Source organism: Cydia pomonella, chromosome 3, assembly GCF_033807575.1.
Source record: "Cydia pomonella isolate Wapato2018A chromosome 3, ilCydPomo1, whole genome shotgun sequence".
Classification (NCBI taxonomy): domain Eukaryota; kingdom Metazoa; phylum Arthropoda; class Insecta; order Lepidoptera; family Tortricidae; genus Cydia; species Cydia pomonella.
In genome coordinates this window covers 28,119,103-28,141,704 of record NC_084705.1, presented here as the reverse complement: position 1 = coordinate 28,141,704, position 22,602 = coordinate 28,119,103, and the positions used below count along the sequence as shown (strand labels likewise).

Genomic DNA, 22,602 nt, shown 5'->3' with positions numbered 1-22,602 from the left:
ATATACAACATATACAGTAAATAAAGCATAAATAAAAATTAAATTAACTAACTATTCATTAAAACTAAACGTTCATTATAATGTCTACAGAATAATATATCCCATCAAAACCATTTTCATGTAAAATGTTGCCAAGACGAAACCATAAGGCTCACACTGCCAAAAATTTATCAAATATCTTGTAGAGCCAAGTTTTTAACTCGACAAGCCCTAACTTCACAAACTCACTACTATAGTACTCCCTTAGTCAAACAAGTTACTGCTAAACAGTGTGTGTGACTGCAAAGTACCGTGGCTTTTTCTTTTAACGTAAAGAAAGGAGTGTAAAGTGTGGTTAAATATCGTTTAATTTCATATTTTGTCGCGCACCAAAAGGTTCATTTAAAGTTTAAAAGGAATTTAATTTATCTGTATGTTTTAAATTTTTAAGTAATAAAATCTTCCTGACATATAGGCAACTTGATTTTTTAAATATAATAACACGAAGTAATAAGTTAATCAGAAACCCACAGACACGATTTGAAAATACATAATATACTTATGTAAAATTTGGAAATATCTAGGAAATTGTTGATGATATGACCGTTAGTTTTAAGATAATTTATATATTTTAAACCGTGTAAGTACCTATACCTATTTATATATACAACAATGACAGGATTAAATTTATAATAATATGGTAATAACACTAATAACGCTATTTAATGTCATATTCAATAAAAAACCCACACACACGGAGTCACACAAAAAGTGGCATAGGTAAACGTCGCCCGTACACACGGTTATTATTTGTCAGAAATTTTATGTTATATAGCTGCGAAACCCGGCGTTGCTCGGGTTAAAATACATCGCATGTTTAATGGTATAAAAAATATTTGAGGATGCATTTTTTAACGTAGATAATATAGATTTCTATCTTAGATATTGAAAGTAAGTAAGTAAGTAAGTAAGTAGTCGACCATTAAATATGCGGTGTATAGAAAGTATATTTAATTAATTAACTAATTGAAATAATTATAAGTTAAAATAAAAACCGGCCAAGAGCATGTCGGGCCACGCTCAGTGTAGGGTTCCGTAGTTACTCTTCCGTCACAATAAGCTAAACTGGAGCTTAAAATATAGTAAATTGTTAACCAACGGATAAAACGGTACCTTTCACCCGAGTTAAACAAATAGGCAAATTTGCATAATCAGTACCTAATTAAAGTAAGTCTTTTTACTATGAAGGGAAAACTTTTTGCGATAACTCAAAAAAAGCTCAACTGATCATGTCCGCTATAGTTTTCATTTAATGTCTTTCTTAAGCTCTACTTCCACGATTTTTTTCATATTTTTTGGACCTATGGTTCAAAAGTTAGAGGGGGGGGGGACACATTTTTTTTTTCTTTCGGAGCGATTATCTCCGAATATATTCACTTTATCAAAAAATGTTTCTTGATAACCCCTATTAGTTTTGAAAGACCTTTCCAACGATACCCCACACTCTAGGGTTGAAGCGAAAAAAAAAATTCACCCCCACTTTACGTGTAGGGGAGGTACCTTAAAAAAAATTAAATTTTTAGATTTTATTGTACGACTTTGTCGGCTTTATTGATTTATATATCCATGTCAAAGTTCAGCTTTCTAGCACTAACGACCACGGAGCAAAGCCGCGGACAGACAGACAGACAGACAGACAGACAGACAGACAGACAGACGGACATGGCGAAACTATAAGGGTTCCGTTTTATGCCATTTGGCTACGGAACCCTAAAAAACACCTTAGTAAATGGAAAATTTATGTTTTATTCACACAATTATTTACATATGATATTATACGTATTACATATATGATAAATACATTTACATATTACACATTATATGTGTATCCCAATGATTATCGTTTTCAAGTAGACCTAATCTTTGACATGCTTCACGATGTCTCAAAAATGTAACCATTGACAGTTTTTAGGTCTTCAAAACACGTTGGACCACGAATAGTGTGAAGTAATAAGCGTAGATAGAAACATTCAGCGTTTTTTGGATGCACTGTGTAGACTCGTCCTATTGTGTTACTCTTGAACACATCATGTCCTTCTACTTGCATTCCACGTTTTCGAGGATTAAATTGTTTACTTGTTGTATCCCATGTATAATAGCTGGGTACTTCTGAGTAAAGTCTTAGCAAATTGGTCTTTCTGGCATAATTCAAAAAACGCTGTTAAAGTTGTTCGAGTCGGTGGTTCCGTCGCAACTTTTTATGCCGTTTCTGTTGTGAAAAACACACGTTGTCCATTTTATAGGTGGACGGATAAATGTTGAACCGGTGGATCTCGATCGTGTATTGGAAAACTTAAAATTCGCCAAATTGCTTCGTTGGTATTAATGTAACGACCCATTTGATACTGTACTATTTCATCATGCTGGTTTTCATTGGTTAACGTAAAAACAGCCATATCACTGCCTTTATTAATATATTTGCATACATATTTTATCGATTTAACAGAACTGCAGTATTCGCCTTTAAATTTCCGTGCATGACAATACTCGCATATCGTATCCATTTTTCCGATGACAATACTTGGATGTTCATTGTATTGTTTTTTGCAATCATAATGGAAAGCCTGAAGTTCTAAACTTCCAATTTTACATGAAGCAGCTCGTCGTTGGCGTAAAGTAGTCATTCTTTCTTGTTTTCTGGTATTTTCCAGTTCATGTTGATCAGCCGATTGACGATTTCGGAGTGATCTTACTCGACATCGTGTTTCTTCATTAATACGTGCTCTTTCCTCTTCGGTTAAATTTTCTCTAATTCTTTTTACTCCTTTACGAATGTTCAAAAGACGTTTTTCTCTTTGTTCTTCTGTTTCATTGTGACGTGCTATTTTCCTTCTTTTTGAAACCACTTTGGGTTTTGCAAATACTTTTTTTCGTCTTGGCTTTGTAAATATAAAAAGTGTAATAAAATTAACCAAAACGCATATCTTGGTTGTTACAATGATAAAACTAACAAAAAGTCACTCACTTTCGGTTTATATACCGTTAGAAATAGAAATTTCTAGTATCAGAACACTCTAGAATAGTCAAATAGTTTTTACTTTCTCATTTGTTCAAATCACTTGAATTTATGTAATCACTGTTTACTCTTGACTTCAATTGATCTTTTCGCGACTGTAAACACGGTTCAACTGACAAAAAGTCACTGATTTTCGGTTTATATACCGTTGGAAATCGAAATTTCTAGTATCAGAACACTCTAGAATAGTCAAATAGTTTTTACTTTCTCATTTGTTCAAATCACTTGAATTTATGTAATCACTGTTTACTCTTGACTTCAATTGATCTTTTCGCGACTGTAAACACGGTTCAACTGACAAAAAGTCACTTATTTTCGGTTTATATACCGTTGGAAATCGAAATTTCTAGTATCAGAACACTCTAGAACATTCCGATGTACTTAATTTCGATCTGGATCGTCCGGATTAATTTCAATAGTTGCACACATTTCGGAACTTTCTAGAAGCTTCTAGATTATTATAGTCATTTCTAGAACTATCTAGAGCATTCCATATGGATTTTTTAGAACCTTCTCGAACATTCTAGATCGATTGTTACAGTTGTACACATTTTAGAGTTTTCTAGATTAGTCCAGAAATTTTTAGATATTTCTGGAACATTCCATACCGATTTTAGCAGTTGCACACAATTTTGAATCTTTCTAGATCATTCCAGACATTTCTAGAATTTTCTGGAACATTCCACATCGATTTTAGCAGTTGCAGACAATTTTGAATCTTTCTAGATCATTTCAGACATTTCTAGAATTTTCTGGAACATTCTATATCGATTTTAGCAGTTGCACACAATTTTGAATCTTTCTAGATCATTCTAGAAATTTTTAGAACCTTCTCGAACATTCTAGATCGATTGTTACAGTTGTACACATTCTAGTTTTGTAGATTAGTCCAGAAATTTTTAGAACTTTCCAGAAGTTCTCATGAGTCAGAAAAGGACAGATGTATATTTTTTCATATTTTTGCCACCCACAACCACCCACTTCCACCCACCGCGACCAAACTCTCTTATTCCCACCGGGAGATCGAGGGGTATTTACCACCCCAAAAGGAAGTTGATTGAAATTGGTGGTGGTAGAGAAAACCCTGTCTTTACGTACGCACATTAGCATTATATATATATATTAAGATTAGTACTTATCCTTTTTTGTGTACGAGTATTACCTTCAATTAGAAAAAACTGCAATCGGCTCAATTTTAATGCGCAGTATTTAGTACCTACCGTACGTAAACTCATAAGCACAATTCGATTTTTTTCAAATTCAAATAACATTATCCAGCAGCAAATTCACAGAAATAATTTTGTTAAATACGTGCAAGTGCAGCTCTTTACACTCGTAGCTCGGTTCACATACAAATGAGATTGTGGGATACCACACCATTGTACGGTACCATTACGGTGGCAATGCGGGCAAGTTGCACGATCAGGCAAATCAATATAAGATTAGGGTCCTCCTTATATTGGTTGGCCTGATCGAGCACCGGAATTTCTATGGTCAAGGAATAACACTGTAGGTTCCTGAGGGGAGGAGGGTAATTATTCCAGCAGCGGGTTGCAATGTAGGTACCTAGAGGCCTACCGCGAAAATCGAAGTTCGTCAATTGCGGGCATTTTTCTCAGTCACTCTAATTACGTCTTAGTGAGGGTAAAAGAGAAAGATCCCCGCAATTTGCGAATTGTTCATGGAGCACTTACGGGGTCACTTCAATCTTGGGAATCGGTTAAATGCATTTTTCCCCCGAGACCGTTTGACGTACATATATAAAATTTGGAATAGTTATAGCAACTACCACCATTAACACAATGATACCGTTATTTCTTATTATAGGGGTAAACATAGAGAAAGTACGGGGGTTGAGAGGGATAAGCTGAATTTATTTATTATGGACCTTGCGTTACCGTGCAATTTTTCGTTCAACAAATCTACGTGCACGAGCTCGCTCAACCAATGAGTATGCACAACCAGTGTGGATCTAGTATGTACATTGTCTGAATTCATAAATTTGCAATTATTTCTACTTACTGCATTATTTTACTCAATTGGTTGGACGTGTGACGTTGGATATTTCTTTTGGCCTGTAAGTACCTATTAAAAATATTTCAAAACCTTGCGGAAAAAACAGATATATTTATAATAACTCGAACTTCGTAAGAAAGTTTGTGGTGCAAATCCATAATCTTGAGGCTGGCAGTCTCACGCCTGGTCCATCCGGCTAACGCGACAAATAAAAAGATGAACAGCAGAAGTTATTAAGTGGTTGAAGTTTTCAAAATAAAATCAACAACACTTTCATCATCTTCCTCGCGCTGCTCCGACTTTTTGCCAAGGCTCGTGGGGTCTGGGGTCCGCTTGGCAGAAATCAACAAAACTGTATCGTTCACCCTTTTCCAGACCGCACCAATCTACAAGGTTTTCCCGAAAAATCCAAATCAAATATATTCAAATTAATCCTGCTTTGATGATTTATTTGAAGACAAGTTTCATTTCTCGAAAGTGTAATCTAATTTGAACCTTAAATCGAAATGCTAAAGTTGAATTCTATTGGTGCGTGTGTGGTCGATAAATCGTACTACGTCTGGAAAAGGGTAGAGAGATTAAGAGCGTATGCAAATCTTTTTAAATACCTCGCCCGCTTTGCTACTTGTAATGCTACCGCCTGACGGCACCTACGCTTCGCTTGCATGTTTTATAAAATGCGGAAAAAAGAAAATTATACATACATTATGTCTCCCATTATGGGGCTATAAATGAAGGGGTCGATTCTCATTGCTCAATCGAGCTGATTTTACTATGGGACCAACCCCGAAATTACGTTTTTTTTGGATTTTTCATACATTTTGGCTGCAGATCAGATGGATTTATATGTAAAACCTTGCTGAAATTGCAAAGTAGCTTATATATTTTTGCAATTTCTTTTATAGCAAGCATGCTAAATATGAAAAGGGCTCCCTAGATAACCCAGATGCACTCAAGTCATAAAAATGTCGAACAAGTATGCATGATCTCTCTCTTATCTCCTTAACAATAAAGTTGTCCTCAGAATTTTGAACACTTCGCTCGCTTAATAATTTCTGCTGACTGTACCATAAATTGAGCACGTAGTACGTTTTATGCAGTATTTTCGGTACAACGTGAGCTTTTACATACATTTTAAATTATTATGCATTATGATAATGTTCTCTGACTGAGAGAGCAGACAAATAATTCAAATGGGGTTATTTAGTACCTAGCTTGTCGGATATGTTTTCTAAAAGGGACATGAAATGAAAGTAAATATCACGTAAATACATGATGTTTATTTAGTCATCTGCAATAATTTAAGGGCTGAATATATAGGTCATATTGAGCAACTTTTAGTATGAAACCAATACCGGAAACGTGAAAAAAAAAGTACGTTAAGTATGTTAAGGTAAGACAGCCAAAATGTATGAAACAGCCAATATTTTTGTCCGTCTTTCGACATATGATTAAAACTTTTAGAACGCCATTTGAATTTGATCCTTATTCTGTCACTGATATGTGTTAAATTTATTAAATATCAAGAAGTTGCGCCCTTTAATAGATCATAGGCCAAAGGTATGTCGGCATCTTTTGGAGCGACAATCTTTTTCTTTGACAATCCACCTCTATTTCAAATTCTAAGTTAATCATCAGAACCATAGACGAGTATTAAGTTTACTTATTTTAGCCAATTTAGTATAAGGTGGCCAGTAATTGGAGGGTGGCCAGTAATAGACGGCTTACCCAATATTACTTATTATTACTCTTTATACAACATTAATGAGCAAAAAACAAAAAACTCAGGATGACTTCGTTATTCGTTAAGTTCAACCGGAAATCATAGCGTTACTTAGCCGTTGTAGAGTGAAGTTTAATAACTTGAAAAAAGAGAGAAGAATAGCTTTGGGATCGAAGAGTAAAGTAAGTATATTTAGTGATCGTAACGAAATAACGGTACTTTTTTTTACGCAATTATATTTCGGGAGAAAACGGTTTCTACTTACTAAACTTAACAAATCACTTTGGTTTTGATGTCGATCGCTTCAGCATAATATATCTAGGTTTCCTTTAAAAAAAAACATTTCTTTTGGATTGCAACTTTTGAATAAAAGAAAAAATAAACCTAGATTTTCATTGTGTCAATAACATACTAAAAATCATGGAGAACGGAAATTATTTAAGAAGTGGATAAACGTTTTCTCTTTATGTAAGAACGATCATGTTGGATATACTTCCCTCTTAAGTAAGCTTGCGCGAAATGTTAATGCACATTTTATCTAAAGTCCAGAGTCCAGAGTAGGTATTCTGCTCAGACAATTACTGCAAAGTGGCAATTTGCCATAATTTACTTCAGTTTTACTGAGAAGAGCAATCCAGTTTTATGTTTCAAATGAGAAGATAACCTTGGACCTAACTGTATCTACCCGACTAGACTACTATAAACGCACTAGATAGTGACAATATTCATAATCATAACCATAGTGCTTTATTTGTAAATCATTGGTAGGTGTCGTAGGTGTTAGGTATATACATACATTGAATCGCTATGTTTTGCCGATTGGCATACAAATGTCAAAAGGCACTAAAATCTAATTAAATAATACAGATGTTATTTATTACTTATAAAATAAATAATTTAGAATTAATTACATTTAAAATTAAAATACAATTAAATTTAAAATAGAAATATATAATTACTCATTAATCATGATTGTAGGTAATTATTGTTTTATTTGTTATTGCCATCAAGATAGGCTTTTATGGAATAATATTTACTAAAAGTTCTTTTTTGAATATAATAAAAAAATCCGGAAAATTATTCCAAATATCCTATTAGGAAATAGAACTGTTTTATATGGATTATTCTTTATTTTGTAAATTATTCGTGCAATGTAACATTTTGGGTATTGACCTATATTACTTATTCAATTACGTAGTGTATTAGTTTTTGTATCTCCTTGGATTTCACGGGCCAATAAATCCCGGTCTTTTGATAGGCCTGCGTGGGGATATAAATGTACGTGTACCTATAGAGGCCCATTGGAAAGCTTTAATGTCATGATGTCATGTATTATTTTAATTATTGTCTATTGTATTGATCCTTTCCTTCCTTTCCTTTGTTTTATCCTTTTGGGTAAAATACGGTGTCTTTTTCTATAAGTAATAAATATATCTATTTTTATTTATTTATCATAAAGGTACATAACATTGTGACACCACTTTATTCCTCGCCAAACTGCGATCGTAGTTTGTTGGCGAGATTGTGCTCATTTATACATTTTGATATCTATGCTATGCACTTAATAATAAAGCTATCTATCTATCTAAAACAATTGTCTAAAATTGCATGAATCATTAGGATTAGTAATTATAAATAGCTCTGATATTGTGGAATTTCAAAGCAGAAGAGTGTTCTTGGATCCTGAACCATTAAACTTGATTTAATGTTGATGCTAAAACAACCTATTTAAAGAACGGGTGAAAGGCCAAAGATCAAACTCACTCCACCTATGTAATTTGGAGCGGGGATCAAAGCTTCCTCAGATCCTCAGAACTTGGCCGGTTCTATCGCATTATCTTCAAATTAAGACCGGTTACATTACACATTTTTATAAAATACCTTTTTAAATTGACGCTACGTGTTTTGCCTGGTGATGAGCTATTTAAGCTCAAGGGTGTAGGCGATGTATATTCACGCACAGTAAGCTGCAGAGATAACAGACCCTCCTGCATAGAAACTTGATTGCATGGGAGGTCAGTTATCTGTGCAGCTTACTGTACCTATTACTGGTGCGTTTTTATTATGTTTAAACTCGACTGGTGTTTTTAATTGATCTGATTTTCTATCTTAACACAATTAAATCAAAGTCAGAATTCCAACAAAATGCCAAAATGGACGCACCGCGTGTAGTTAACATGAAAGGCCTAAATTCCACCGTTTATAATTGACGCGAACGTAAATTTTATGTATACTTAAAAGTTATCGGTTAACCATCAGAGGGCCTACCGCGAACCTGGTTCGACGTATTGCCTCCCCTGTCACACTTAAAGTGAAATAGAGAGGCAACACGTCGAACGTGGTTAGCGGTAGGCCCTCAGAGTCTCGATATAGAGATAACAGAGATAGCGTCGATGAGGCAAGCTGAGCTAGATAGGCCAGTTCGAACGAACACTGACAATAGAATGATATTTGAACGATATTATTTAGATATCGTGTGTCTTGCCCGCGCCAATATATCTATGGACAAGTAGGAGTGTTACGATAACTGAATGACATCCGTTAAATATCATTTTGATATCAGTGTAGGTAGGTACGTTCAAAATTGGCCGGAACGTCGGAAAGGAATCGAGACTTTGGTTACGAGCTTGAATATTTAAGAACTTGACTCAATTTATACGAAACTTGGAACTTCAAGTGCTTGAAGTATTTTTAACAGTGAGATATTTTCTTTCTTTATTGCCTAAAGTGAGTAGGTAGTGCAAATTTTTCCATATGGGAAATAATGACAGCAATTTTTTTTATCGAAATATGCAAATATTTATGTATCTACACTAGCAGGTGTGTAGGTATCTGAAGGGGCCCAGTGATTACCAGTTCGTCGTCGGACAATATCGGCCTGTCAGTTATTCGCAAAAGCTGACAATCGCGAATAACTTACAAGCCGATATCGTCCTGCGAACTGGTAATCCCACTGATTACCCTTAAAGGGCTGAAAGTAACGGGTATTTATCATTGACATTGACATGTATATCTAAAGACGGGCCTTATGGGCGCTAAGAATGGTACTAGTTCAGTTGTGTGACTCTTGAATTCGAGCCAATCGTACAGTCTAACGGAACTAGTTGCGACCAATTGCGCGCGTGGTGCGAACTCAACAACCAATCGCGCTGTGTCGTTAGACTGCACGATTGGCTCGAATTCGTGTGCGTGACACCGCTGTAGGTACAGGGCGGCTACCGGGAAAATCGAAATTCGTCAATTGCGGGCATTTTTCTCTGTCACTCTGATTACGTCTTACGAAGAGTAAAAGAGAAAGATCCCCGCAATTTGCGAATTTCGGTTTTCGCGGTAGGCCCCCTGGCCCCATTCTTATTGCCCGTAAGACTCGTCCTTAGACATATGTCAATGGTATTTATAATTTACAAGAATTGTCCAATAATTTATTTGAAATTACATGGAAAAAAAGACTTGTCCTATAGCTAAAAACGTACAATAATCGAGTTTTTCCAGCACTATCTCTGAACATCATTATTAGAACAAGATCAAAGTCTGGGCACGTAGTGTGCCAGCCCAACCCGGGAACAAACTAGAAAATACAAATGGAAAACTAGCAAACTCTGATTGAAATGCTGGAAAAACATTCCGTATGAATCGGGGTTCTGGGATAAATTTCGACGTAATAAAAGTACGAATGTACTAAATATAAAAGAGTCAGAGTCTCTAGAGTCAGACCAATATAAGTTGGCAGCGATTTTGGTAGCCCAGACAGTGCAAGTGTTATTTTAAACGTTAAATTTCTATGAAATTATGACGTTTACTTAACACTTGCACAGGCTAGGCTATCAAAATCGCTAAGGCTTGTGTTGAGGGTACTAAGACAACGATATATATAACATATAGATATTTATAAATACGTAGATACATAGAAGACACCCATAACTCAGGAACAGATATCTGTGTTTATCTTCATCACACATATTTATTTGGGCATTTGCCCTTACCAGGATTTGAATCCGGGACCATCGGCTTCATAGGCAGGGTCACTACCCACTAGGCCAGACAGGTCGTCAGAATACAACGACTCACTTCATCATCTATATAAGGAGCTTCTCTGTCAGAATATTTTGCATCTTAATCAAAATGTTTGAGCTCCCGTCTTGTTAAGGAGGATTAATCTCACTTCATTGCTTTGTACTTTCCCTTTGTTGATTTATTAAGGAACTTTGTACTCATTAATAATTTGTTTCATGATACCTTGTGAACGCTGCCAAAATTATTCTACATCTTCAAGAGTAGCTGGGTGCATAGTTAAAGTGACAATCACTTTTGCGCTTGCGCTACGCAACGAAACGCTTCGTGTCGCTTTATAGATCGTGTCATTCACGAAGACGCGTGCCTTGACTCGTATTCTCATGTAATCATACGTTTGATTTGACAAATCTGCGCGTCATCGTGGATGACACGAACTATATAGTAAACACCCCTATGATGGGAGTAGCACCAGTAATGGGATGGTATAGACAAATCCTGTAAAATAAGTACTTATACCATCAGTTTTTAACCGCTGGCAACATTTTACCACAAACAAGAACAGCAGAGCTGCTTAAGTTTAAGTTTTCATTGATATTTGTTAGTTAAAAAATAATGGCGATATAGGTACATCCCATGACTGGAGCAAAAAACATAGTTTTAATTTGTTATTATATTAATATTGAGACTAATTGGGTACTTTACACATGTTGAATATTATAACAAAATTTAGTAAAATGGATAGAAAATGAGCCATCCATTATAAAAAAGTAGAATTTAAAAAATTATATTGAAATTATAAAAAATTACAAGGCTCCGAAATCTCAAAAAAAAATTTGTCTTTCAAAAATAGAAAAGACAATGGTACCATTCGATTCCTTACATTTTATTAAAAAATAAATTGTAAGACAACTATACACATAAACGCAATATTTCAGGGTCAAAACAAGTAAGTTATTCGCAAAATCTGTCAATCGCGAATAACTGACAGGCCGATATCGTCCGGTGAACTGGTAATCAGTGGGCCCCCTAATGTCGCAACAGTAGTGCAGCTGCTACCATCGGAATGGCATCTTTACTGGTGCGGCGTTTGATGCGGGCGCTGTGACTGTCAATTTACCTGATTAACCTTTTCGCCGCCATTGACTTGATATAAAGTCAGTACATTTCATAGCCCACACTCCACGACTTCATATCAAGTAGTGGTTTTAATATTTGACGTGGCGTTGATGACACTTTATTACCTACTTCATTGTCGTGGCGAAAAGGTTAAAATAGTGATAAAATGAGTGACGTTTGTCGCCGTAATACTGCCGCGATTGAAACGTTCAAATCTGTCACTCATTGTCACCTTTAGAAAAACGGGACATGAAGGTATATCATAGGCTCTTTGTCTGAAGGATTCTTTTAATTCCAGAGCCGATGGCAGCGCAGCAAAAGCAGAGAGCGGTGTCCGGCCGGCACGGCGTTCTCCCTGGCGCCCGGCCCGGACAGCAGCGGCACCGAGTACGCTGGCGACGGGAGCTCCGAGCACAGCACGCCGGCCAACTCCCCCAGGAGAGGCAAGACTGGTCAGTATTGTTAGAGTAAGACGTATACACAGTAGAGGAGAGGCAAGACTTGTGTCTTAGAGAAAAGGTAGATCTCACATAAATATTATACCTACCAAGGTGTAATATTAAATTAAGGTTTGCCTCCTTAACACAACGTAACATGATAAGGAGAAGGGTCTGCTAAAGAACTGGAGAATATCAGATCTATAATCGTTAATACTCGTAAGTAATATACTTAATGAGATTATCGGTAGGCTTGCCATAATTATTCGGAACTGATACGGGACAATACAGATTTTACAAGATTGACAATTTTGACAAGTTTTTAATTTTGTATGCCATATAATTCCATTTCTATCCAGCATCAGCATCTTCTACCACAAATTAAAGAAAATGTGCAAACAAAACGGATATCCACTGTAAGTACCTATACTACTTATATAATATTTTTAAGCAACATCAATACACCTTATAAAACAAAGTTCCCCGCCGCGTCTGTCTGAACGGATTATCATGCGTTTTTCATTAATCATTAGAGTGATTCTTGAGGAAGATTTAGGACTTTTAGGTGTTTAATTTGTTTGTCTAATAACCCGGGTCGCTAGTTTAGTTATAATAATCGCGCATGAATATATCCCGGAATATGTAAATGAATGTTTCCTAAACCGTATAACGAGCATCAACACAAACACACTTGGCTCGCTGCGCTTTGAAAACAACCTCCATTTTGCAAGTTTAATTTGGCTCCCATAAATTACCGTAAAACATTTACATCCACATATTGATTAAAAGTTAATTTAAAACCTATACTTTATTGCTATTGCCTTAGAGTTTCTTTTACGAAACGAAACGAAACGAAATTGTGTAAAATAAGTCATTTGGAACTAAGGAAATATGCATCGAGAATCGTGTGCTAACTTTCTGAATCTAATAACTATGTCTGCTCGACTTTTTTGGAAAACGTGGACTTTATTTTGTATTTTGTACTATATACAGTTCCCTTTGCAATGGCATGTTTAAGAAGGGCACGATCATTCCAAAAGTACCGACTGAAAATCTCGCGTTCACACACATTTATTCTTGAACACCAACCTAACTTTAACCCAGTTTCAGGTACTTAAAATCAATTAAGAGATATAAACTAAACTTTGCTAGTTGATAATATTTTTGAATGTCATTTGTCAATGGATAACATTCAGAAATGTTTTTTAAGCGATGTTGGCCTAGCAGTGAGATCCGACTTTCAATCCAGAGATCACGGGTTCGGCCCATCTTGTGTAAATGTGTATGGTTTTTTATAATTATGATATTTACTAGTCGCTTTATGATGAAGGGAAACTTACATCGGCCGATCTTGTGTAAATGTGTATGGTTTTTTATAATTATGATATTTACCAGTCGCTTTATGATGAAGGGAAACTTACATCGGCCCATCTTGTGTAAATGTGTATGGTTTTTTATAATTATGATATTTACCAGTCGCTTTATGATGAAGGGAAACTTACATCGGCCCATCTTGTGTAAATGTGTATGGTTTTTTTATAATGATGATATTTACCAGTCGCTTTATGATGAAGGGAAACTTACATCGGCCCATCTTGTGTAATTGTGTATGGTTTTTTATAATTATGATATTTACCAGTCGCTTTATGATGAAGGGAAACTTACATTGGCAAAGTAATTTTTTATAAGTTGTACATATGTGAATCCGCGAATTGTTAAATTATTATAACAAAATTATAAAACAATAATTCATAGAAACACCAATCAAAGTAGGTAATGTTTATCACTCAGCGTCCTCTGTGTAGCATTATCTTACCTTATCTTGATTGTAATATAGCAATGACCTTATTTCACAACCTTCATCTCAATCCCGAAATTTAATACCTTTTTATCTTTTACATCTGGCTTAGCTATTTTTATTCAATTCCCTCCGATTAGCACCTGATCTTTCTTAATTGGGTCCCATGTTTACTCGGAAAGTCGGGATCGCATAATCATGGCGTCTTTTTATGACTGCTTGTGCCCGATGGCACTTAGAGATAAAACAGGAAGCTATTTAAATATTAGGGGATGTTAGAAAGCCCAATTGTAGGTACTGGGGGTTGCTTTGTGTTTCTCGCAATAGCAAAATGCCGTACCTAACTGGTGAGCCATTGAATCGAAAATTGTTCTAACAATAGCGAAACTTAAGATCTAGGATATGAAGTAAGATTAAAAATAAAGATATTTTATTATTCACGTAGGCATGTTACAATGCGCTTATGAACATAAAAAATAAGCTACACCGGCTCTAACCCTACACCTCTGACCCGAGAAGATTTAAATCCCCCCTCAATTAAAGGAGGGTATACCAATATGGACCGGCACAAAACTCGGCGGGGCACATCTTATAATTAACATGCATTAAATAAGAAAAAATACAATTTAGATTACTATAGAAATCATGCAAATACATGCAGTAGCTACTTTATAGAAAAAAAATTATTTATTAAAAAAAGTAGGTATACATTATGTATAGGTAACATATTTGTAATACAATATACTAATAAAAAGTGACGATGGGATTAATGATAATGCTGAAGAACCCAAATGTAAGTTCCTTAAATCAGCCTATTCAGTGGCCCGAAATAAATAATTCAAGTGTTAATTTCCGTACCAAATATCGTTTTGTTCGGAAAACGCTAGGTTGTTGCCGTATGTTCAGGTCATTAATATATAAATACCGCGTGTAACCTTATGAATACCGCGTGAAATATTTAAGCCAATTTGTTTTACTTACGAAATTTCGTTACGATTGGTTAAGATTTGGACGAGGAAATGTCGAAAACGAAACGTCGATTCCTGAGATTTTTTCGCCTAAGCTGCAGTTGTTTTTATCGCACTAATTTTAAGAGCCGCCCCCGTCAGCGCGACGGAGATATTTACCAAAAATTTTGAAATTTGAAAAGGGACTCGGCTGGTATTTCCTCTTAATCGACTTGGATAAATTCTTACAACTTCGCGAGTTATTTCCCTTACTTCCCGATTACTGTGAAATATTGAAAAAGTTCCTTTATTCAGAAATAGGTACGCCATGCGAAATAAAGCATACGTCATCTGACTTAAATTTGATCATTTGCCTTTTAGACCGTATTAAAAAGTTTTGACGTTAAAGTACTTTCACTTTCAATCGTGGCTGGAAGAAGTGACGTGGAAAGTGGAGGCTGGGGACTGATTTCTGGTCCAATGAGTGCGTGTCATTTATGGAAATTTGATAGCCAAATGGTACAGGCTTGCAACATCCATTGGTTGTGTTTGAATGCTAACAAATAATTGGATGAAATTTACTTTTGTGAAAACTCAAAAAAATACCTATGTGTCTTACCAGTATTCACTGAAAATCATTTACCATAAAAAAGAAACATACTTTCAAAAATAAATTTACTTATTTCATCGCAATCAAGAACTATTCGTTTTTAAAGAAAGGTACTTACTCGTATATATTATACTTTATGTCTACTGAAACGGTCTCAAAATCTACTAAATACTTTTAATTTTCTTTATCATCTTTATTGCAGTATTAAAAAGCTAAATACTTCTCTTTTTATAAGAAAAAACCGTCCCAAAGACAATAAAGTTCGTTCATCGCTAGGCAATACTACCTATGTAGTTCCTTTCTAATCGTCGACAGTTGGACTTGTTTACAATAATGTTTTTAGAATTATGAAGACAGTCCACAGTGGTGCCATCTCTTTGTAGGCTATCCTACACGTTTGCTTTTAGCCTGCTGTAACTGAAAGGCTCTACTACGTTTCACTTAGTACCTTTTTGTTGTTAGTCGCGCCATCTAGGAGTTACACATAGAACTACGCAGTATGCTTCTTTAAGAATGACTTTGATAGTTCCTTGTTTTTCCGTTTTCGGTAAGTGTGTCGCTTTATTGTTTAACGCGAAACATGAAAAATTGAGATATCGTTTTCTGCCTCTCTATCGATTTTACCCATTCGAACGATAGAGGCAGATAAATAAATTTCGATTTTCGTGTTTCCCGGTAGGCCCTCAGATAAAAGTCATCCTCTCTGACTCCTCTCTGAGGGCCTATTTCTTTGTAGTACCAGAAGATTTATGTTTATGTTTGAGTTTAATTAGGTGCGCAAGAAAATAATCATGTTACATACTTACTACTATTTATAACACCGAAACGTAATAAATAAATAATAATAATAATAATAAATAAATAAATATTATAGGATATTATTACACAAATTGACTAAGTCCCACAGTAAGCTCAATAAGGCTTGTGTTGAGGGTACTTAGACAACGATATATATAATATATAAATATTTATAAATACTTAAATACATAGAAAACACTCATGACTCAGGAACAAATATCCATGCTCATCACACGAATACATGCCCTTACCAGGATTTGAACCCGGGACCATCAGCTTCGTAGGCAGGGTCACTACCCACTAGGCCAAACCGGTCGTCAGAATATAATATAAGATAAGATAAGATAAGTTTATTAACCTCAAAAGTTTACACCTAATACATAATTTCTTATAATATATTACATAGGATTCATTGTCCAAGAGTTTTTCGCTGATACTTAAAATAGGTATGAACCTGTGCTATAAGTACCAGTTACCTTCCATTTGTCTATATACTTTATACATGTATTATATCTAGACGGGTGTTATTTATAATCATACTGTAAAGAAAGTTATACACAATCTATGTAAAGATTAGGAAATATTACTAATAATCTATAATAATATTAGAAAATAATATAATATAAGTAATTGGACTTTCCTGGCTACATATTCATAAACCTATAAAGAAAGTATTATAATATAATAGTAGTATAATAAGTGTCATATTACGTCAAATACTAACAATTTTCCCGCGTGATACAAATTGACAAAATTATGTACTTATACCTAAGTGTTTGCTTACATTTAGGCAAATTTAGATATAATGTTACCCGCTATTAAGCACATTACCTACATTTTCTAGTGTTTGATAAGGTCGATATCATATTATCGATAACTAAGTGTAAGTACCTAGGTACAGTCTCGTCAATCTCCTGCAATAAAATCTTGGATAATGAAGCGTGTAAAAATATTTGACATAATTGTTATCTGCACAAATGTGCTACAGGTTATATTGATAATACTTAATACCCAGTACCTGTTTCCTTAGGACCAGGCCACACTGGTGCTATGCGTTGCGACTGCGTCGCGTCGTCGCAACGCATCAATGTGGCATGTCATAAAATATATATGTAAAACGACGCAGCGTCGACGCTGCGACGACGCCTGCGACGAAGAAACGCAACGCAACGCACATTTACGCAACTGTGTAGATCTATAATTAAACAGATTTTCTTTAGACAATAATTGAAAACATGCATGATCATTTTGGATTCACGTGTCTTTAATAAACCTACCTATCTAGATTCTAGAGTATCCCAGAAACATACAAAATGCGGAAATAATCAAGTACTTATACTCGTAGGTACGTGTATCGAGAGATAAAACACAAGACGTTTTTAAAATGGAGTATTTTACAAAAATGTTTCAAAATAATTCCGGATTTGATTGAATTTTGATATATTTAAAAACATGCAGCAGCATATAATTTCAAGTTACTGCACATGCAAAAATGTAACCATATATTAATAACTGTTTGAACTACAAGATAAGGAGCTTTAATAAATTGCGGATTTCCACATTTATATATTAATTCAGTGTTGTTGATCATGATTATTGAATAAACATGACGGTATATTGTCATACCTACTCGTACTCGCAATTCATTGTTAAGTATAAAACGTCTTGTGACATAGAAACATGAATGCGGTGAATTCCAATAAATTGTGTTGATTTAGGTGAATTTTATAGCTAAAAGGATGCGTAGCCAACTTGCCAATCAATCGAAAAAGAAACGCAACTGTCATTGTCGCACTAATATGGAAAACTGATAGTGAGAGATGACTACGCTATGCTACGGAGCTTTAACGATTGGCACGTTGGCTAAGCACCCAGAACAGAATAAACATCGTCCCGCCAAACTTCGCTCATAATGTTAATGACCAATAAAAGTCACAGCTCTGCTCAGTGCCAATTAGTTTCCACGCAAATCGATCCCTCCCGAAAAATAAAACGTTACCGAATAGTTACGTTATTTAACGTTTTATGATACAACAATTTCTTGTAACGTTTTGAAAAACGTACGAGTATCTCGCAACAAGACGCATTTGTATTTTTATATTTTTGTCGAGGTTGCTTTGTTAACCTATATATGCCACCGGGGTAAATTATGCTCCCCTCATTTTTATTCATCAGCTAATATGTTAATTATTTTTGCTCATGAGTATTAATTACTTGCCTAACAATATCTTGGAATTCAGTCTTTCATAATCCATGGACAACATTTTCGCCCCAGAAAATTGATTTCCCCCTTAGAATATTTCCTAGTATAAATACATCTTATAAGTTTTAAGTATAAATTCAGTAACTGCTTTAACAGGCATACCGGCAGATCTATTTTTTCATTTTTTATGCAAGGATAACGATTTCTAGAACGTTTTAATCGAACCAAAGCTTTCTGATTGAATAATTTCCGATGCTAAGTTTCTAGCAGTCTGATGGATGTCCCAATTAAAAACTTAAGGGACCCGTCAAGTTACTATTAGATTAAAAGCCCCATCTTAACTTACTACTTACTAATTTTTAACATGAGACAGATCATAACGAATTTGGATTGTTCTATTACAAAATACGGTTGAAGAAATATAATTTGCACCTATTGGTCACAAAACTTTATGCATAGGTGTGAAGTGCTTTGCCGCACGTCCCATCCATACTTATAGTTATGATATTTTATGTTACGGATAATACCTACGTTACTAGGTACCTAAGTGAAACTTTTTTAGACGCACTTCGTATTTACTTTGAGATTAATGTTTCTTTACATATATTTTTTTTAATAATGGACTACGAATTGAAAAATTGGAATACTAGGAAAACTTAGATATTAAAAACGGAGAAAATAACTAGATTAAAAATTGTTTAGCTTAAACCAAAATCAGATGCTAATTTGTTGTTTTATTATAACATTCACCGGTGCAATTATTTCTTTGACTGTATTAGCTTTTGATCGTGACTGCGTCTGCGTACCTAGTAAGATTAGATGCCGAAATTGGCGTCTGGGGTCTGTCTCCTTGATTAGATTTAATTAGATGAAGCACTCGCATTGTGGACTCTTCGTTCTCTTTTTAGCGTTTTCTGAAGAGTTTGTACCGCGCATAAACTTGTTGTTAGAGAGAAGTATTTTCGTAAATACAATTTTTACTTCATTGGATTTGTTATCATCTTTCTGATGTAAAATAACTAAAAAGCAATTTTCATAGACTTACAAACACATGCAAATAGCTGCAAGGCGATCCATTGAGTCAGCGCCACCCAGCGTGGAAACTTGTGTATCCAGCTGGAAGACTAAAATCGATGATGATGATATAAGTATATTTTTATTATCTACTGGGCCTGTTACACAATGATTTCATATGGACAAAAGTGCCAGGAACAAACCCTAACAAAATGTGGCATTATCTATGAAAAGGGAACTTATTGTCGATGGTGCTTACACCGCACTACGTCGCGTAGCGTTGTATTTGTATCGGAGCATCGTTTATGACGGCGGAAGCGCCATCGACAATAAGGTCCTTTTTCATAGATAACGTCACAAATAATTCTGCTATAAATATGTCAAGCTGTACTTCATTATCGCAAAAAAATAATGCTTACGAGTATCACTGTAAATTAATTTGTAATAGTCAACATGGCGCCGCGGAAACAACAGAGCCTCTAGTGTAAATTTATTCGATTTCGAAACGTGACGTACGCGTTTGCGTTAATTCTCATTTAGTATGGGATTTAGACACAGCGCGCCAAGCGGGACGTTTTGTAAACTCAAAATCTCATACAAAATGAGACTTAACGCAAACGCGTACGTCACGCTACGGTACGCAAATTATATTTATGGCAAATATTACTCCCTAAGTTTAAAAAATACGTTTTTTTTTTTTTTTTAAATCTCAATTATTTCTTTACTTTTTCTATTTTACACAACTTTTGATGTGTTTTTCGAAACTCTACGGGGTACAAAACTAGGACTTATTAGGATTAGTCCGGTTTCCTGCCGATATAAATAGAGCAAATTTTGTTCAGCATAAATATACGTTAAAGTGTGTAACGTTGTCACCTTAACACGATTCACACAGTGTCCATTACGAGCCTGACGTGAGCTCATTTCAGTGATTTTGTCTTGCGTGTGCGAAACGCACGCGGGACCTATTTTAGTTTTCGCGATTTGTCTAGACTATTAGGTTTTCAGGATTTACTTACGTAAAATAAGCTCAACGACTTATTTCGTAGACCTTTATTTAAAAAAAATGTTTTTTTTTTTTTTAATTAAATTTGTAAAAATTATGTTAAATAAAATTGGTAGGGTGTAATTTCGTACATATGTCGGATTGCCCGTATGGAATTCCGTTATAATAAGAGTCCCTTTTCGGAATTATCGGACGGTTTTTGATGAGTGTTGAAGTATCGTAAGTGTTACTAAAGTATGAAATGCTCTTGGTTTTAGATATGATTAGATATACAATAATATATTTCAATTCAATACTGCTTCATTGTACTTGCATGTTTTACAGATATATAATGTTTAGTGAAGTGTAAATATTTTTTGGCTTTTTATTGATTAAAAAAGAAAATACTATTTCAAAATAGTCAATATTTGTCATTATAACTCAAAATTAAAAGTGAATCAATAGACAAAATAATTTTATCATACACAAAAAATAAAAGCCACCGAATCCGGAATAGTTAATCTAACTCCAGATTTGTATGATACACAAGCAGATTAAATTAAAATTTCAAAATAATTATTACCATTCCATAAAATTACATTCTGTTGTCTCCGGATTTTGAAATTTCAATAAATATAGGCAAAATCGGTACCGTCAACCGAGATTAATAAGGATGGCGGGGTGGATAGAGACGACGGGGTGAATAGGGATAAAAACCGAGAATGACATTTCTAAAAACTACCCAAACAAATTGCATCATGCAATTGAAAATAATAGTAGATTCTACATTGTCATTCCCGGTTTTTATCCCTATACACCCCGCTATCCCTATTCGCCCCGGTTGATGGTATTATAGATTTCACGATATCTACAAGTGTTTTGGTTCTTATTTTAATAGAGTAAACTTAATTTGAAGTTGTGAGTGTAGTGTGTGGGTGTGACATTTCGTGCCAAGGACAAATCATACTTCGTTTACTAGATGGATTTTTTAAAAGTCGTCATGAATGATATAACAGGTAATTATAATTGGCCGATTTTAATTGCTTTTTTCAAGTTGTTATTATAAGGTGAATCAACTTTTACTTGTCACTGTGCCATGGTTAGGGTCTCCTGGGTCACTGTTAACATCCTGGTATTATGGCATTTAAATAGCATTAAGTATACCACCACCACCAAAAATTACCCTAAGGTTACCCAAAAATGAAGTCTAAAATTATACTAGTTCTAGTTGTTTTAGTCACGACTGCACTTCAAATTGTATTCAATATAAACCAAATATTAATTAATGGTCACTAAATCTTAGCAAGTAAATGAATGCCAATTTTCACTTAATAATTTTTCAAATAGAATAGCCAGATGTAAAAATGGATGGAGCTTTCATAATGTTGGTGATTATTTACTACATATTTTTGTCAGTAAAAATGTTTTCCTTGACGTTATATTTTACTATATCTAGTGATCAGTTAAATACAAACCCATTTAAATTAACCAAACATGCATTTGTATTTTCGGTTCTTAGGTTCTACAATGACCCAACTCCCAAGCACAATAATATAACGTGGCACAGTCAGCATCAATAGTAACGGATGAAACAACGCGCCAAAAGTATCTGACATTCCGGATAACTTTTCCAAATATAGATAAATTTCTAAAATTCACATTCAAAAGTATATCTTGTACAGCCTTAGTTGTTCTATATTAAAGACATCACTTTTTGTTGAGCTGTTACAGAATGGTAGTAACTTATGAAGCGTTATTTGATCCGTTACTTCTGATGCTGACTGTAAAAGAGCTAATACTAACAAACTGTGCTAGGTAATATTGTCTCCTGGCTAAAGGGACAGAATGACAACAAAAAATAGTTGATTCACCCATTACACGCAGGC

General features: G+C 34.8%; 1 protein-coding gene and 1 long non-coding RNA gene across 5 annotated transcripts in view; one reads left to right on the top strand and one right to left on the bottom strand.

Moving 5' to 3' along the window:
• LOC133516485 (uncharacterized) overlaps positions 1–22,602 on the bottom strand; it is a 469,629-nt gene that overhangs the window by 178,699 nt on the left and 268,328 nt on the right. The gene's annotated exons all lie outside the window — the stretch shown is intronic.
• Positions 1–22,602, top strand: part of LOC133516471 (multiple C2 and transmembrane domain-containing protein) — a 225,741-nt gene that overhangs the window by 96,044 nt on the left and 107,095 nt on the right. For all 3 annotated transcript variants that reach the window (XM_061849432.1, XM_061849433.1, XM_061849431.1), the window contains exon 4: positions 12,223–12,376. In XM_061849432.1, coding sequence (XP_061705416.1) covers positions 12,223–12,376 — 154 coding nt within the window. The remainder of the gene's footprint in view (positions 1–12,222; positions 12,377–22,602) is intronic.